Source organism: Macaca thibetana, chromosome 6, assembly GCF_024542745.1.
Source record: "Macaca thibetana thibetana isolate TM-01 chromosome 6, ASM2454274v1, whole genome shotgun sequence".
Taxonomy (NCBI): Eukaryota; Metazoa; Chordata; class Mammalia; order Primates; family Cercopithecidae; genus Macaca; species Macaca thibetana.
Window position 1 is genome coordinate 34400903 of NC_065583.1, and position 17626 is coordinate 34418528.

Here is a 17626-nt window from a genome sequence, read left to right on the forward strand (position 1 = left end):
AAATTTTTTTGGTAGAGATGGAGTCTCACCATATTGCCCAGGCTGGTCATGAACTCCTGGGCTCCAGCGATCCACCAGCCTCAGCCTCCCAAAGTGCTGGGATTAAAGGTGTGATCCACTTCACCTGGCTTATAATGGATTGTTAAATACATGGATAAAGGACATTAAAATTGTTGTCCTTAGACTCCAAATGGGTAGAAGAAGCTAAGAAAAGCTCTAGAGTGGTGCTGAACTGGATGATTAACTCCAGGGAAGAAAAGGTGCCCTGGATGGAACCCCTGATACTAAATAATGTGGTCTAAGGCATATGCATGTGAGTTACAGCAGAAGCGAAGATGAACGTCACTGTGAAATGAAATTATTTTTAGCTCTCTGAAAGTAAGATTTAGAGTTAGGCACATAATGGATGTTTGATGTATTCTTGCTGAAGAGCAATTCCCAATGTTTGTTTTTGAAATTTTATATATGCATTCTGGTTGGCCATCCTGGGAAGATAGCTATAACTGAAATAAATGGGATTCATTTTAGATCAAGATTCCAGATCTACCCATATGACTCTCTGACTTAAGGTCAGTGGCTTAATCTTCCTGTGCCTCTGTCCAGTCCTGCTGTGTTTAAATTGTAGACTGATCAAATAATAAAATGCATTATAGTTGTTTGACAGTCTCTGCCAACATTCCCTAACAAGAATGTTACTGGATAGTAAAGTACATTTTCACATCATTTGCTTCCAAATCAAACTCTCTGAGGTACTCAATATCTGGATATGGAGGTAGGGGTTGGTGAGAGCCTAAGAGACAGTCAAAATTTGGAGACAGCAACTGCAGAGCATTAAAACCCAAACGTGATGTCCTTCTGGGTATAAGGCCCTGTGTGTCTAGCCTGGTCCGTACTGATGAAGCCAGTCCTGGTTCCTGGCCACCCAATTTAATAGATGTATATTACATGCTCTAGTACCTCATCTTTAAAAAATCCATTATATTATATTTAGCTGAATTATATTAGGCATCATCTGTTTGTTTATTTCTCTGCTTCCTTTTAGACCAAACTTCTTGAAGCTTGTCTATACTTGCTGTATCTGCATTCTTACCTTCCATCTACTCCTAACTCATTATAGTCTGGCTCAGGCCTCCACACTCCACTAAACTGCTTTTGTGAATACCAACATCCTCCATGTTGCATGCTCCCATAGATTTTTCTCACTTACTTAGTCACACAGGAGCATTCAACATAAGTGAACTACAACAAGAGTAGTGTTGAACTGGATGATCAACTATCTCTTTCCTTCCACTTTCCATAGCTAGATTGCTTTCCTCTTTGTGTTTTCTAAATATTAGGATTCCTCTTCTCCTTTGTCTCCACACTGTCTCTCAGAGCAGGCTTTGCCATCCCCGTAGAATTAATACCCATGTCTTTCTGTCTCCATCCCAGATGTTTCCACTCATTGCTGGATACTCCATTCCAGCTCCTACTTGGTACCATCATTTAGCTGTCCCATAATCACTGTATGCATCCAAAAGTGAACTCTAGACTGCCTGTGAGCAGGTCCCAAACCCCTCCCCTCCACGCGTCTCCATCTTAGTAAAATGTCACAGTCATCCACATAACTACTCAAGCAAAAACCTAGGATTTATCCTTGATTTTGTTCTTTCCATCTCACCCCACATTCAAGCCATCAGTAACACCTAATTATTTTATATGTAAAATAAATGTTGAATAAACTCTCAGCTTTCCATCTGCACTGCCACACTGTGAGTCCGGACACTATCATCTTTCACTGAAATGAAGATGAGGCCACTTTTTTTTCGAGATGGAGTCTTACTCTGTCGCCCAGGTTGGAGTGCAGTAGATCTCGGCTCACTGAATCCTCCACCTCCTGGGTTCAAGGGATTCTCCTACCTCAGCCTTCTGAGTAGCTGGGATTACAGGCGCCCACCACCATGCCAGGCTAATTTTTGTATTTTTAGTAGAGACAAGGCTTCACCATGTTGGCCACGCTGGTCTTGAATTCCTGACCTCAGGCGATCTGCCCACCTCGGCCTCCCAAAGTGCTGGGATTGCAGGCATGAACCACTGCACCCAGCACAGTAGGCCACTTGTGATTTTTTTTCATCCCAGCAACTTAAGTGAGTTCTCTACATAGCACTTATGGAAAATTACAATTACAAATTTGGATTTCACAGATCAGAAAATTCAGTCTCTGCCTCCCGCCCCCCCCCCCAAAAAATAGGGAAGAAAAGGGAAATCAATATCAGGTGACTTTTGTTTTTTATTTGCCAAGTAAAGGCATTGGAAACCATGATGATTATATAATGATAGCTATAACAGCTAAGATTTATTGAGCGATTACTGTGTGCCAGTCAGTAGCTAAGCATTTTACCTGGCAAAGTTTTTTATTCTCACAAAAACTATATGAGACATACTATTATTAGCCCCCTTCTACATATGAGAAAATGGGGGATCAGAGAGGTAAGTCACTTACCTAGGTTCTCACTATGGAAAAAAAATTCTATTTCCACAATCCATAAATACTAAGCACACACACATACAAAAAGCGACATAATCTTAAAATTAAATTTTTAATAGTTTTAATAAGTTTGTGGGATGCTTATTACATTGCCCTAATTTTTCTCTTCCACCATAGACTAAGAAAAGCTTTGTCTTAGTTGCTACTTGTCTACAGAGAGTGACCGGGAAACACTGATTTAATCTGTAGCCCTCTGATGCCATGATATTAGTTAAGGCCGAACATCAGCTCTAGAGCCTATCACTTAGGATCCACTAATAAAAAAAAAAAAAGTCACTTAACCGGCTCACCAGCCCTTCATCATTTCAAATGGTTGGCAGCAAATGGTTGCCACTAACACTTGAAGAGCTTGATGGGGTCCTTTAAGAATATAATTGGAGCTTCTCCAGGGAAGCAGCCTCCAAGGCCAATTGATGGCAGCTGTTTGCACTGTCAGCACTTCCCTTTTATAAAACACGGTGCCCCAGGAAGTAAGGGATGTATCCATTCCTGGTGCCAAACCAAGCAATGGGCAGCAAGAGCTTCTTTTCCTGTTGCTGGACCCCAATTCATGGATTTGCTCAGAAGTCAGAAATACATTGACAATTTCATTCAAACAAATTGCAAAGTAGAACAGTGGGGCAGGATGGGGGATCAGCATCAACTGTTGGATGCTCTTCAATTGAATAAATATCTTTAGTAGGAAGCAAATTCTGCCTAGTCATATTTCAAATGCATTACAGGTTATAACCATGTAATTGAATTTAGGTTGTGTGGCCATTAAATAGTATATCCTACAAAAATAGCGTATTTTGCCCTCAAACACACTAGATTTATTGGCCCAAGTATTTCCACTGGTTCACACAGATCAACTGAATGACAGGGAAGAATGAATTTATTAAGCATCTGCAAAGAACAGATTGTAGTCTCAGTGTAAGGCCAGGGTATTATAAGGGGATATCAGAAATCTCCTAGGGCATATGAAGAAATGTCTGCAAGATGCTTAGAGCAGGAGTCAGCACAATATGGCCCACAGGCCAAATCTAATTCTCTATCTCTTTTTGTATAGCTCATGAACTAAGAATGGTTTTTACACCTTTTTTTTGGTGGGGGGATGGAGTTTTGCTCTTGTTGCCCAGGCTGGAGTGCAAAGGCATGATTTGGGCTCACCGCAACCTCTGCCTCCCAGGTTCAAGTGATTCTCCTGCCTCAGCCTCCCAAGTAGCTGGGATTACAGGCATGTGCCACCAGGCCCAGCTAATTTTGTATTTTTAATACAGACAGGGTTTCTCCATGTTGGTCAGGCTGGTCTCGAGCTCCTGACCTCAGGTGAGCCGCGCACCTTGGCCTCCCAAAGTGCTGGGATTACAGGCATGAGCCACCATGACCGGCCGATTTTTACACTTTTTATTGATTGGAAAAAAATCAAAAGAATAATATTTGATCACATGTGAAAAATATTTTTGAAATTCACATTTTGGTGTCCATAAATAAAGTTTTATTGGAACAAAGCCATATTCGTTTGTTTCTGCATTGTCTAAGGCTGCTTTTATGCTACAATGGCAGAGTTGAGTAGTTGTGACAGAGACTGTATTACTTGGAAAGTGTAAAATATTTAGTATCTGGCCCATCACAGAAAAAGTTGCCAACTCTGCTTTAAGTCATTCTCATAAATAATCAAAGGTATAGGTTACTCAAGTGTAAAACAAGGTTAATCTTACTTATTTTACTATAAATATACCTCCAGAAAGGACAGAAAACATAGTTTAGGAGGAAACAGAAAAGTCTATGCAAGGCTATTGGATTCAAAATCTATAGCCATAAGTTTTCAAGTCCTTTTTGCCAATGTCCTGTTTTAGCAAGAATATTATTCCATGACTGGCTTTTTAATGTCTGTGTTTCCAAATGAAACTTCCATGAATGGTCACATACTAATGCATAGTAGAAATCCCTGTATATTTCATGGGACCTGAGTTAGTGAATTGAGGGCCAACACTGGTCACTCTAGTTGAGTTGACATTTGCAAGGCCATACAGCAGAAGTCAGCTCCCCTGAAGACCTTCCCTCCCATTTTCTTTGAAGACAGTAGGCTTGAAGTGATAACCAAATTGTCTGAACAATGAAACTGGCTTGCAGATTTAATTTTTCAACCTAGGTAGTTGCAAGTTGAAAATTAAAAATGTCTATAGCTTTGGATAGTATAAAAAGTTAGGGTAGCATGAGTGTTACTTAATAATCAGCAACTACTTCACAAGAATTTGTTCAGAAGACCCTCTTTAACTAACGTGTTCTGGAGTTTTAAAAAATAATAAAGAAGCAGTGAATTTTCATCAGATCCAACTTGTGTTTTAACTAGAAACATCCAACATCCCAGAATTAAATGGAGCTATCTTGTGTTTTACTCATTAAACCAAATAGATATAAATTATGCAACATAAAAACTTGTAAGGAAAACTTACAGAGGAGCATAACCACTTTTGATCATGTAATAGGAACATTACATTTTTTCATATAAATCACATTACAAATATTTTACATGTAAAAATTTGTTGCCATTAAACCAGCAGGAAAAATCAATGGAGAGATGTTTCCAACAGAAAGAGTAGATATGATTATAACCTTTCATTTCCCAAACTGAGATCCACAGAATATTATGAGCTATAGACATTAAAATATTTTTCACAAAAATTATTTCATTTTGAAATAAATATTACAAATATCAGAAGACTGAGATTTCAATATTGTAGGTCATTTCAGAGACTTTAATATTCTAACAAACACTGGAAGCTCTAAAGGCAGGATATGACTTTCCTAAATTTGTTTGAGTTGATTCTCCTAAACAAGTATTCATAACTCACTGCTCAGGGAACACTTCAGTTGGAACCACTAGCTCAGTGTTTGTGGTCTGTTTTCTGGCTTTCTAGTTTGTTTCTCCAATCCCTTTGTATGGAGAAATAAAGCCCTTACAAATTAAAACCCTTGCCATAAATTGGACTTGAGGTTATTTATGACAAATGCCTTTACTAAATGTTAGGTTGTCCAAGATGACTTATTTTTTTAAGAAGCCAATTCTTGCTAGAGAAATTTTCCTTTAACTTTTCCAACCATTCTACTGCAAAATAATAAATACAAGATAACATTACTCAAGACTGGTAAGGGAAAGTTGGAAATTCATTTGCCTATTAAAATGAGTACAAATAGGCCATGCAGACATTCAAATAACAAAAGAAATTTTCAATGTCCTTCATAGCTGGAATCAATTTAGTAACCTCCTATTTCTTTTGGATTGCAAATCTGTGGCCAATTTTCTTGGCCCAACATTTTAAAGGATCTCATTGCCTCTGTCACTGAAGATGCTGGAAAACTGGAAACAGCCACATATCCTAGGAGATGAGTGTTGCCAAATAAAAGTAGAACACTGAGCTTTCAGCAAGTCCAAAGAGTAATGCAATAATTGAACTCTCTGCAAACTCAGGGCATTGATGAACTCTTTAGAGCAGCTTTTTAAACTTAAGACCAAATTTTCTTAGCTATAATACTCTAGAAGAAGTTGTCTCTTGATTTAACTAAGCCAACTTTATCAACTTTACATTCTTTGTATAAACTTGGATACATATATTACTCATAATGACTGCAAGATTTTTTTCTTGTTGCCTAGACTCTGAATTGTAAACAAGTCCACTCTCTCCTGTAAAGATTTCTTTTTTCTAAATCAGCCTGAAAACCTTAATAATTGGACTTTTAAAATGTTCATTGTTTAAAATAAAACAAACAAGCAAAACCATACCAACCAACCAAACAAAAAAAACTCTACTGCATTCAGATAGAGAAAATAAAGTAGATTTTTTTAAAAAAGGGTTGTAAGCATTAAAAACAAATATCACTTGCACACCTATTCTTTTATTTCAGAAAACAAAAAATGTTTTTCTGGATCATGAATTATTTCTCAGAATATCCATATAGTAGTTGAGAATGGGGGACAGTTTTCACTGGATCTGTTGATCAAATGGGATTACTTATTAGTCAGTTTGGGACTTAAATCAGACAAAGTAAACTTTAGTTATTTTCATCCCAATTAGTTCTTGATTTTGCCTTAAATAAAAATGCAATAACCTCAGGGGGGATAAAAAAGATATCAGATGAGATTATGTTTTTGTGCAGTCAATAACTTGGCTTCTTTTAAAGTGTTTTTATATAGGTTTTAACAGAATCCATAAAATCTGCCATTCTGTTAATCCAATCAATAGAAACATGAATAGGTCTAATCAACCATGGCATCGACAGAGTTGTATTTAATCAATTTTGTTTCTCTTAGAACTTAAAGTACTTGGAAGAGTTCATACTAGGAAACTCTGATGTTAGTAAATAACACTTAATTAGCATTAATTGGGTAGTTACTTTATATGAAATACCTTGCTTAGTGTTTTATTTGCATTATTTATTAAATCCTCACAAAGACCTAATGAAGTATGCCCAATTATTCCCTGCATTTTACATATAAAGAAACTGAGGCTTACAAAGTTTACATAAGTTTCACAATAGAAGTTCCTGCTCGATTAATTCATTAGTAATTATTTAGGTTTGGAGACTTTTCTTGTGGTATCTCAAGTTTCCTTAGAACACCATATAATTAGTCAAATTGACTCTAGTGTCTGATAATGGCTGACCAGGCTATATCCCCTTTGACTCTTCTCATAGAAACATGTAGATTACTGGCATGTGGCACAGCTGAGATTTGAACCTGTGTATGCCTTTCCAATACTCTAGCCCATCATGCCAGGCTGTGTCCCATTACTAAAACACAGAGCATAATTAGGTAGAAGAGAGAATGATGGTTCCTCAGGCAGTCAAACAAGGAATTATATGATCCAGTGATTCCACTTCTAGGTATATACCCAAAAGAATTGAAAACAGGGACTTGAACAGATATTTGCACACCAATGTTTATAGCAGCCTTATTCACAAAAATCAAAAGGTGAGGACAATCATTGTCAACTGATGAAAAGATAAACAAAATATTGTATATCCATACAATGGAATATGACTCAGACTTAAAAAGAAAGAGAATCTTGACACATGCTACAACATGGATGAACCTTGAAAATATATGCTAAATGAAATAAGCCAGAACCAAAAGAACAAATCTTATATGTTCCATTTATATGAGGTACATAGAGTAGTTAAATTCATAGAAACATAAAGTCAAATGGTTGTTAACAGGGACTGGGGAGGGGATGGAATGTGGTTGTTATTGTTTCAGAGGTACCAAGTTTCAGTTTGAGAAGAGAAATGTTCTGAAGATGGATAGTGGTGATGGTTGCATGATAATGTGAATGTGCTAATGTCATAAACTGTATATTCTAAGATGATTAAATGGTACGTTTTGTTACATGTATTTTACCACAATAATAAAAAAAAGTAATTAGGACTTAGATTTGCCCTAAAACATAAAAGTCAAAACTGCAAAACCAAACAATAGTATAATTTGAGATCTATACAATTATACTATACTCAAATAGTATAATTTGAGATTTATGAAAGATATCTTATATAATCAAATTAGCAAGCCTTTTTCTTTTTTGACGGAGTCTTGCTCTGTCGCCAGGCTGGAGTGCAGTGGCGCAATCTCAGCTCACTGCAAACTCCACCTCCCAGGTTCAAGTGATTCTCCTGCCTCAGCCTCCCGAGTAGCTGGGACTACAGGCGTGCACTGACATGCCCAGCTAATTCTTTTGTATTTTTAGTAGTGACGGGGTTTCACCATGTTGGCCAGGATGGTTTCAATCTCTTGACCTCGTGATCCGCCCACCTTGGCCTCCTGAAGTGCTGGGAATACGGGCGTGAGCAACCGCACCCGGCCTGAAAATGTTCTACGTTGTTTTCACCGAATAAAGATCAACATAAGTAACTAATAAAATGATGTGTTCAAGATAAGATACCAGATGGAACAACATGAAATACAAGTATCAGGATGAATTCTGGCAAGAATAGCTTATCTCAAGGGACATCCAATAACCTCTTATCTTGCTCCTTAATTACCTTCAAAGTGAACAAAAACACTTTTTCCATGAGAGAGAATTCTTGAAATATTACTTGGGAAAATTGGTTAAATTTTCTTCTCATATCTATATATTGGGAATATTAAATAGTTTGAAGAAAATATTAAACACTTTTTAAAAATCACATATTGGGATTCTTTTCAGCAATATTTTTTTTAAATAATTAAGTTGGCTCATTTTAGTGCCCTTCATACTGGCCCAGTTTCATTATATATATAAAAATATGGATATCAAAAATGAGATAGGCATTAACGTTGTTTGGTTCATCGGTGCTTTTTGGTTGTTTTTTCTTGGTCAGGAGCTTCACGACAATCAGATACAATTTTACCTTGTGCTGAATCCAGATTTATGCGAAGAGTCAAATGAACTTTAAGAAATGTACTGAATTTTAAAGAAAAGTAAATTCCCTAGAATGGCATACTTTTTCTCCCAAAATCAATGCTCTTTTAAAGAAATCAGTTAACATGGCAAGAAATGCAGTCTCTTTGGCGAACTCGTGCTCATGAGAGAATGTTAAGATATAGGCAACTATTCAATCCTAATTTTGTCATTATTTGGATTTTGGACTTGTTTTTCCTGTTCTTGAACTATTCTTTTCATGTCATTTCATAGCTGGCTTCTTCTCATCTTTCAGGTTTCAGCCCAAATGTCACCTCTTTAGAAAGACAACCGCAACCACTCTATCTGAAGTGGCCTCCTCACCATCACTGTCACTGTCTGTAAGATCACTAGAAGTCATTTTCTTCATGGCACTTTAACACACTGTGAAGTTATCTGGTTTATGTATTATTTACCTGTTTATTGTCATCTTTTCACCATCTGAACATGGGGTTCACAATGATAGAGCAAGGACCAACTTGTTTCCTCCTGTATTCCTCATGTCTAGAGAGTGACAGGTTTATAGTAGGTGGACTTGCCCTCCTACTTCCTTTGCCTTGCAACTGTCTGTGTAAACAGAGAGCCTAGGACCTCTGGGAAGCACAGACTTGTTGCCATGCTCATATCTTCCCTTTATGGGTGCTGCAGTGGGTTCATCTCATTGGGCTGAGAAGCCAGGCAACAAAAAGGTGGTGACTTAGAGGGTGTTAAGAAAAACCTGTCTGGTCTCCTAACTCTCCTCCAACCGAGTTTTTCTAGAGTCCTTTAAAGTAACTAAAAAGGGATAACTTATTTCCCAGTTGTCACAATTCTTTAGGTATGTAGCTTTCTTGGGCATCCCACAAGAGGAAAGCCTGGCTGAATCAAGGAAGAGTTAGGCATTTCTTTGTTTTCTCATCATAATGCTATCCTAATACCTTCAAATGTAGCCCAGCAAGTTAAAAGCATGCAGCTGGTCTCTCTTTTCCACCCTATTCTCTGACGACCAGACTCATGTACAATATTAGCTCTGAGTCCAGAGGAAGCAGAGGAAACCAACTAAGTGAAAAGCAAGCCTATTTGTCTTTCCATTTTAGAGACAGAAAAATTAAGTAATATCATTAGTCTCTAGATCTTTGCTTTTACTATTTGATAAATTAAAGCAAGGCAACAAAAATGGCCATAAAAAAAAAAGATTTCTTAAGACCCCTTTCCAACTATATAATTTCAAAGTTCCTATGAACTGTTCTGTAGAAATAGTAAGAATGGACCTCCAAACTGAGTGAATAGCTGGAAACAAGGCATCCTGATCAGTCGTATGTTTTGTTTTTAAAAGTATTTCCATCCAATGATTCAGAACTAAGATTGTTTGCCCCAACTACAGCAGATATAGTTGTCCCCAATCATGACAAACTCCTCATTCTCCTTTTCTTTTGTAATAAAACAGAACTCCTTATTTTTAGAAGGTTCATGGCCACCCAAGATAACAAACTAAATTTCCCAGTCTTGCTTGTATCTAGGTAAGTGCAAGTGAACAAAAGTGACAAGTCAGAGCAAATCCTATAAATCGGTGGGCATAACCTCCCCTACTTTCCACCTTTCTCACTGGCTGGAATTTGGTGTGGTTGGTTAGCCACCCTGAGGGGACCACTCTGGAAATGGGAAGAGAGGGAAAAAGGCAAGTAGTTGGCATCAGAGTCCCTAAGCTGCTGGAACCACACATCACCTGGATTACTTATGCCTAGATTGTCTCATGAGAAAGATAAGCATGTCCATTTGGCTTAAGCCGCTGTTGTTTGTAGTTTTCATTTCAGCAATCAAACTTGCATTCTAACCTGATAAACTTCCCTTGATGATTTAGAAGCTTCTTCAGAATTCACAACGTTACCCTAGGATCTCAAAATGATAAACTTCTTGAGTTGGAAGGAACTTATCTCCTCACTTTATTTATAACAAAATTGAACATAGAGTCAGTAAATAAGCTGCTTGGGCCTAACAAGTAACTGGTAGTAGGACCGGTGTCAGATTTCCTGAATTTCAGTCCATTCTTTTCCTCCCTGTTCCAATTGGCAGAGCTCTCTGGGAATTACTCAGAAGGGCTCCCTCTCAGAGGTCTGGACAACTTACTACCTGGGGCTTGGGACATTTTTTCCCCTCAGACAACCTGTAAACAGCTTCCACCTGCATATGCCAACACTGTTCACACTTAACATACAGGGAAGAAGGGGACATGAGGAGGCATTGCTCCGTTCCAGCATGCCTTACTGATGGGAGAATCAGGAGGACTCATGCCTTTACTCTTGTCTTGCTGAGTCTGGCCTGGAAAGTTTCCCTTTTCTCCAATAAAACTGATTCTTTTTTCTGTGATGTAGTATTATGGGATTTGTCTAGTACACAAAAGCTTGGTAGTTGGAAATTCAGAAGGCACAGCTTCGTTCTATAATATTATGAGCACCGGTTATCATTTATGTACATGTTGATAATATATTTTCTATAACAATGAGCAATGGGGGTAACTTCAACTGCCAAGGAATAGCACAGAGGACAAACAAATCATTTAATTATCCACTACATGCCAAACTGCAGCTCATTTTGGAGAAAGGACATTGGTATAGTGGAGATGAGGAAAGCTGCCAAAGGTCCCATGGAAAGTGGAAGGTAAAACCTAGCTATGAGCCTACAAAGTCCTCAGGCTTACTCACGCAGCTTTGCCTTTTTCCTTCAAGGCCCTACAGACAATGCTTATACTTAACTTATGAAACTAGAAGCATATACTTGAATTTTGCAAAATTCTATTTTTTTATATGCCACTATCCCATATTTCTTACCATCTTCATTTTCATCAAACACTGGTGGTTTGCTTGAAGTGTTGGCTCCCATGGTTGAATCTGCCCAGACCTGGATCCTTGAGTTATACTATCCTGGCAGAAACACCCATCTTCACTCAAAACATGTCCTGAAGCCTTAGTTGGATATCTAGGACAGGAAAAGAAATAGTATCCTAATAATATCCTATACTCTAGGCACCCTGAGTATAAGACTGTGGCCGAAACATAAACCTCATCTGTATCACTGTAGTGAAAACTTTTGTGTTTGAAAACCAACCATGATTTCAGAATGAAAACATCAAGCGACAGGAGAACACACTGCATGGCTCATCAACAGCTGACCTAGACTTACAAAATGGGAGGAAAACAACATATTTTTCAAAGTATGTAGAAAGTGTAAAATGAAGTCAGTGATACTTTATTCAACAACTATAAAATAAAAATATTGTTAAGAAAATATGCTGATTTTATACTTTCTTGTTACTGGGTGATCAACAACAAAAACTTTCTTTTTTAGTCATAAAGATGCACTAGCTATCTGTTTCTGCATACCCTGGAGGGTACTACAATGTAAAAGAAGCAAGTTCTGGGTTGGACTTGACCACACCAGCAAATTGCTGAATTTCAATATATTTCTCTTTTTCCTTCTTCTGAACTTAGAGAAGATAATGGTCCTTTCCTCAATGGAGAGTTGAATGTGATAGACATACATTTAACTCATTATATATTAAGTTAAATGTATAATACACACATGTATAACTCTTTGTGTTGTATTTATATATTATTAACTCTTTGTGTTGTATTATATAACTGTTAATATATATCAACATATGTTATGTTTATATATAACATTTATATATATCAACTCTGTGTTGTATTATATAATTCTTAATGTATTGAGTTACATAAATGTGTGATAAGCATACACTTAACTCATTATATATTAAGTTAAATAATACACATATATGTATAACTCTGTTATATCATATGTATGTTATGTTATATCACATTTATATATAACTATGTATTGAGTTACATAAATGTATGATATGCATACATTTGACTCAGTACACAAAACATTTTCATAGCATAAGTGCTCAAAACTGTTAGCCACTCTGAGGCTCAAATTAAATGATATGTGTGAACAAGAAAAAATCCTGAAAAAAATATTTATGGCTTTGCTGCACTTTAAAACATAATGGTAAAGAGAGGCAGCATCCTGTGTTCCTGTCCCAAAACTGGCACTGATAATGCCTTTGGCCCAGTTACCTAACCTCTCACCTCTAGAGTGGGGGAAATAACAGTGTCTACCTCAGGAGTGACAAGCTGGGATCCCTATAGGAGCCAGGCAGATGACGCGAATGAGTGAGCCAGACTGGGCATTTAACATTAGTGCACTGGGTAGACAATGGTGACTTTGGCTCCATCCAAATAAAGTAATTGCACTCAGATCAAATAGATTGTCACCACATGGAAACATAAGCCCAGATCTTCAGATCTGCCCCCAAAATGGGGTAAAGGTCTAGATTTTGTACAAAATAACATTTTAAAATTCTACTCAGATATCTGGCTTAAGGAAATTTCATGCTTGCACAAATATGGTCATGGTTACAGATAATGAGACAATGTATATAAGGTAATTGGCACAATGCCTAGCACATCATATGCAACGAATGAATGCTAGCTGTTGCTATTTCTAAGAGTAGCAGAATTTCCCTATTGCGTATTTTTTAAAATAGCTGATTTCCTCCTGAGCTCTTTACATGTGAAGGGAATATCGATTACAGGCAGAATTGGAGAAAGTGTTAAGGATGAGTTATTGAAAAAGAACTTACGAAACCCCTAAGCAAGTGTAGAAGAAAAGCTCATTTTCCCACTAGGAAAATGTAAGTAAACGCTTCATTTGGAAGGCAGACTCATTAAGGAAATGCTAGTTTTCATACTAAAAGCCAACTGCTGGCAAAATGCCTTATGGACTTTAACAGGAATCATTAAATAGAGAGCAAAGAGAGTCAGCAATTAGGAAGCAATCAATTAAATGGTATGGGAGAGGGAGTGGGTAGGGGCAGGTGGTCACAGGTGGCTGAAGGAAGCTCAGAGGAATTATTGAGACCCAGGAAGATAGAACTCAACCATTTCTCCAGGATAAAAAATCAAAAGGAGTTTAACTCCAGCGGACAAGGGAGTTAAGAAGTAAGTGGGATGCACTTTTTATTGTGAGTGTTTTATTGTGAGTTAGGGAAAAGCAAATGGGGCGGCCTTGTGCTTTATTATTGCATTTATAATCCAAATGAGGGTTAGTGTAAGGACTGAACCACTGATGGCACTAGAAAGAGATGAATGGTCCTAAAGAGAACATTAATTTTAAGGAATTGCAGTTGTTAACTGCAGGCAGAGGCTACATTCTCTTTTGTTTGGTGCTTAAAACCTGAGTACATGTAGTTTTCACACCACACCCCAGTCCTGTCATTCTTACATCTTCACACCTCAGGTTTTTCTCAAGTAGCCCATCATCCTGCAACATAAGATATACCAAGCACTGACCTTGCAAGTTGTCGAATCAGAAAGAGAAAGAGGAAGGAATATTATCGCAATTTTCCATGTTTCAGAATATCATCCTGATGTGCAGACAATTTTGTTCACCACGGTCCCAGTGATTTTTTAGTGGGAAGATAATATGCAAACAGGGAACCATGTTTGCGTGTGTCTGGGGAAGATGGAAGTAGATGGAACTACTGAGTGATCATTTAGTATCTTCTTCATTGCACCTAACATACACAATCCAGTTTAAAATTATTTTTCATTTTCTGTCCCATGTGTATAACCAAATTCGATTTTTTTTTTTTCATATTCAGAAAGAAATCTACCATTCTCTGGCAGGAAAATAGAGACACATACTTTCCACTTTGCTGAAGAGCCCAATAGAGCTATAGGACTCTTTTACCAAACCCCCAGCCCTTCCTGATCTGCTGGCACTAAGTCTGCAGTGTTACCTAAGCATCATTTTGAGATGTGAAGAGGACAGCTACCATCCATGAAAATGAAAATCCAAAGCATATGAAATGTTAAAGGAAGAGAAATTTGTCTTGCAGGAACACAGGGAGTTTTCAGAGTCTACCTCGACCTGGCTGATTTTCAGATTAACTGGGAACTAGTTCCCTAATACCAACCTTTCATCTTTGGCCTGTAATTTGGGGGTTGCCAACAGGTAAACTTCTCTAACCACCAAGCCTCCCTAGATAAGGAGGTGTGGTCTTCTAGGATTGGAAAACAAAGGGGGCGATGCAAGAAAGTTGCAACTTTTGATTGAACATTTTAGATTTCATCGTCACGAATGTGGATAGAAACAACTTATTTGTTTGCATTTGAAAAACAGAACGTCTTAGAGTTTAAGAAATATTTCATACAGGAAAAAAACATGAAAAATGCCCAATAGCACTCAATTAACAATTGTTTATATTTGGTCATCTTTATATAATCATTTTTATTTTTAAAACATTTTAGGGAAATATTATTTCCACTTTAACCCTAAAGTCCAATTGATTTCCCTTTCACACTTTCCAAAGACAGCCACAGTCACGGATACATTTCACAGTCTCCGTTCTACGATTTTACAAACATGGCAAGTGTCTTAAAATAAGTCACCTAAATGGCGCGATAGATTGGATATATTTTGCATCTTGCTGTGTCTATCTACCATCATACTTCTGAAATCTAGGTATAGGCATGCTGATCCCTACAGTTCTGATTTTAGCTTTTTAAGTGCTGCATAGCAGTCCGTTGTGTGAATACACATTACATTTTTTAAGTCCCGGGGGAAAAAGTCCTTGTGGAGATGAAGCCATCGTCAAAGGCAGCTAGGTTTTGCTTGTTTAGATGCTGGAGGACAAGCAGAAACACCTCCACTCACTTGTCTCAACCCAGCAAATATTTATTGAAGTCTGTCTGGCTCTGCACATGAGTCAGTGCCAGGCAGGGGAACCTGGGTGGAGTACAAAATAGCTAGAATTGGTCCCAGCCTGCATTTAGTTTTGTGAGTTACCTTGATCAGCAGCCTTTGTCTTCTCCTTGCACTTCCTAGCTTCCCATCAGTACCCTTAGTTTGTAGGTTTATTGTTATTATTTGTTAAATCTAGACCACCACTCACCTAGTCTCGATTCTTCCTTCATTCCTCGCATGAGGCTCGGAGCGATGCTTTCATCCAGGGAGCAGGGGCTAAGAGAAGAGCTCCAAGAGCAAGGAGCAAGGAAAGGCACCTATCTGCCTGGAAGCGGCGGCGGCTGCGAGCGCCAGCCTGGGCTGGGCTGCGCTAGACTGAGCTGGGCTGGGCTGGGAAGGCACCTGCGGCTGCCAAGGGATCCGAGCGCCGCCCAGCGCGCAGCTACCCCGGAGGGGCGGCTCCTCGGCCAGGGAAGGAGGCGGGATCTGCTTGCCAGCGGGCGTCCCCGCTTAGCGCTCTCTCCAGAAACCGCGGGGCAGTTGCCTGGGTGAGGGCCAGACGCCTGGGGTCCGTTTGTCGCCTGCTGAGACTAGACAAGGACCTCGGGAGGGCGAGGTTGGGGGAGAGGGCTATGGATGGAGATCCCGCCGCGCTTGGGCTGGGTCCGGAGCCGCCAGGACGCACAGCGGGTACTATTACTCCCCATATCACGGAAGCCGCCTCACACCCCTGCGATGTGGATCGTAACAGCCAGCTGGGGAGAAAGGGGTGCTATTACTCCCTATATCGCGGAGGGTGCCTCACTCCCCTGTGATGTGGATCGTAACAGCCAGGGAGGGAGAGGGATGTGCTCTTACTCTCCGTATCGCCGGGGGTGCCTCACTCCCCAGCGAAGTGGATCGTAGTAGTCGGGGAGCGGGGCGCGAGGGAGATGCTATTACTCCCCATATGGCGGGGGGGTGCCTCACACCCCTGCGATGTGGATCCTAATAGCCAGGGAGAGAGAGGGAGGTGCTATTACTCCCCATAGGGCGGGGTGTGCCTCACTGTCTTGCTGTATGTGGATTAATAGCATTGCTCCCCTCTTGGATATTAGAAACAATTTCACAGGGTGTGTGTACACAGCCTGCGATATTGAAACTAACATCATCCTCTCCACCTCCAGATATTAGGAACAATATTACAAAATATTGTACACTCTGCGAGATTTGGAGTCCTATCATGCTGTGTTTCCCTGAATATTCGTAGAAATATCACAGCCTGGGTGTACACCCTATACTATATTGAGAGTAATTTCGTACTCCACCCCTTGGAAATTAGGAGAAATATCACGGAAGGGGTGTAAAGCCACTGCGATATTTGAAGTAATATCATTGCCCTCCCCCACTAGTTATTAGGAACAATATCACAGGAGGGTGTATACCTTCTACGGTATTGGGAGTAATATCATCATCTCTTCCTTTAGATATTAGGAACAATATCAAAGGTGATTGTACACCCCGTGTATTATTGGAAGTAATATCATTCTCTCTTCGTCTAGATTTCAGAATCATATCACAGGTGGGGTGTACCCCCCTTGTTATATTAAAAGTAATGTTATCTTCTTTCAACCTGGATATTAAGAGCAATATGAAATGCGTTCTGTACATCCTTTCAATATTAGTAGTAATACCATCTGTTCCCTTCCTGGATATAAGAAAAAATATGACTGGCCGGGTGTCCACCCCTTGCAATATTGGGAGTAATATCACCTCTCCCCATGTGGTTATCAGGGACAAAATCACAGGGTGGGTGTACAGTTCGCACGTTATTGAGAGTAAAATCATCCACTCACCCCCTGGATATCAGGAACCATATCACAGAAGGAGTGTACACCCCCTGCGATATTGTGAGTAATATCATCCTTTTTTCCCCTGGATATTAGGAGCGAAACCA

At 39.0% G+C, this 17626-nt stretch overlaps 1 protein-coding gene across 2 annotated transcripts in view; it reads right to left on the reverse strand.

Annotated features, from left to right (window-relative positions):
• STK32A (serine/threonine kinase 32A) overlaps positions 1-16128 on the reverse strand; it is a 152449-nt gene extending 136321 nt beyond the window's left edge. For both annotated transcript variants that reach the window (XM_050794027.1, XM_050794028.1), the window contains exons 1-2: positions 15899-16128; positions 11751-11898 (exon numbers count right to left, since the gene is read on the reverse strand). In XM_050794027.1, coding sequence (XP_050649984.1) covers positions 11751-11802 — 52 coding nt within the window. In that variant the 5' untranslated portion in view covers positions 11803-11898; positions 15899-16128. The remainder of the gene's footprint in view (positions 1-11750; positions 11899-15898) is intronic.
• Between the last annotated feature and the right edge of the window lie 1498 nt (positions 16129-17626).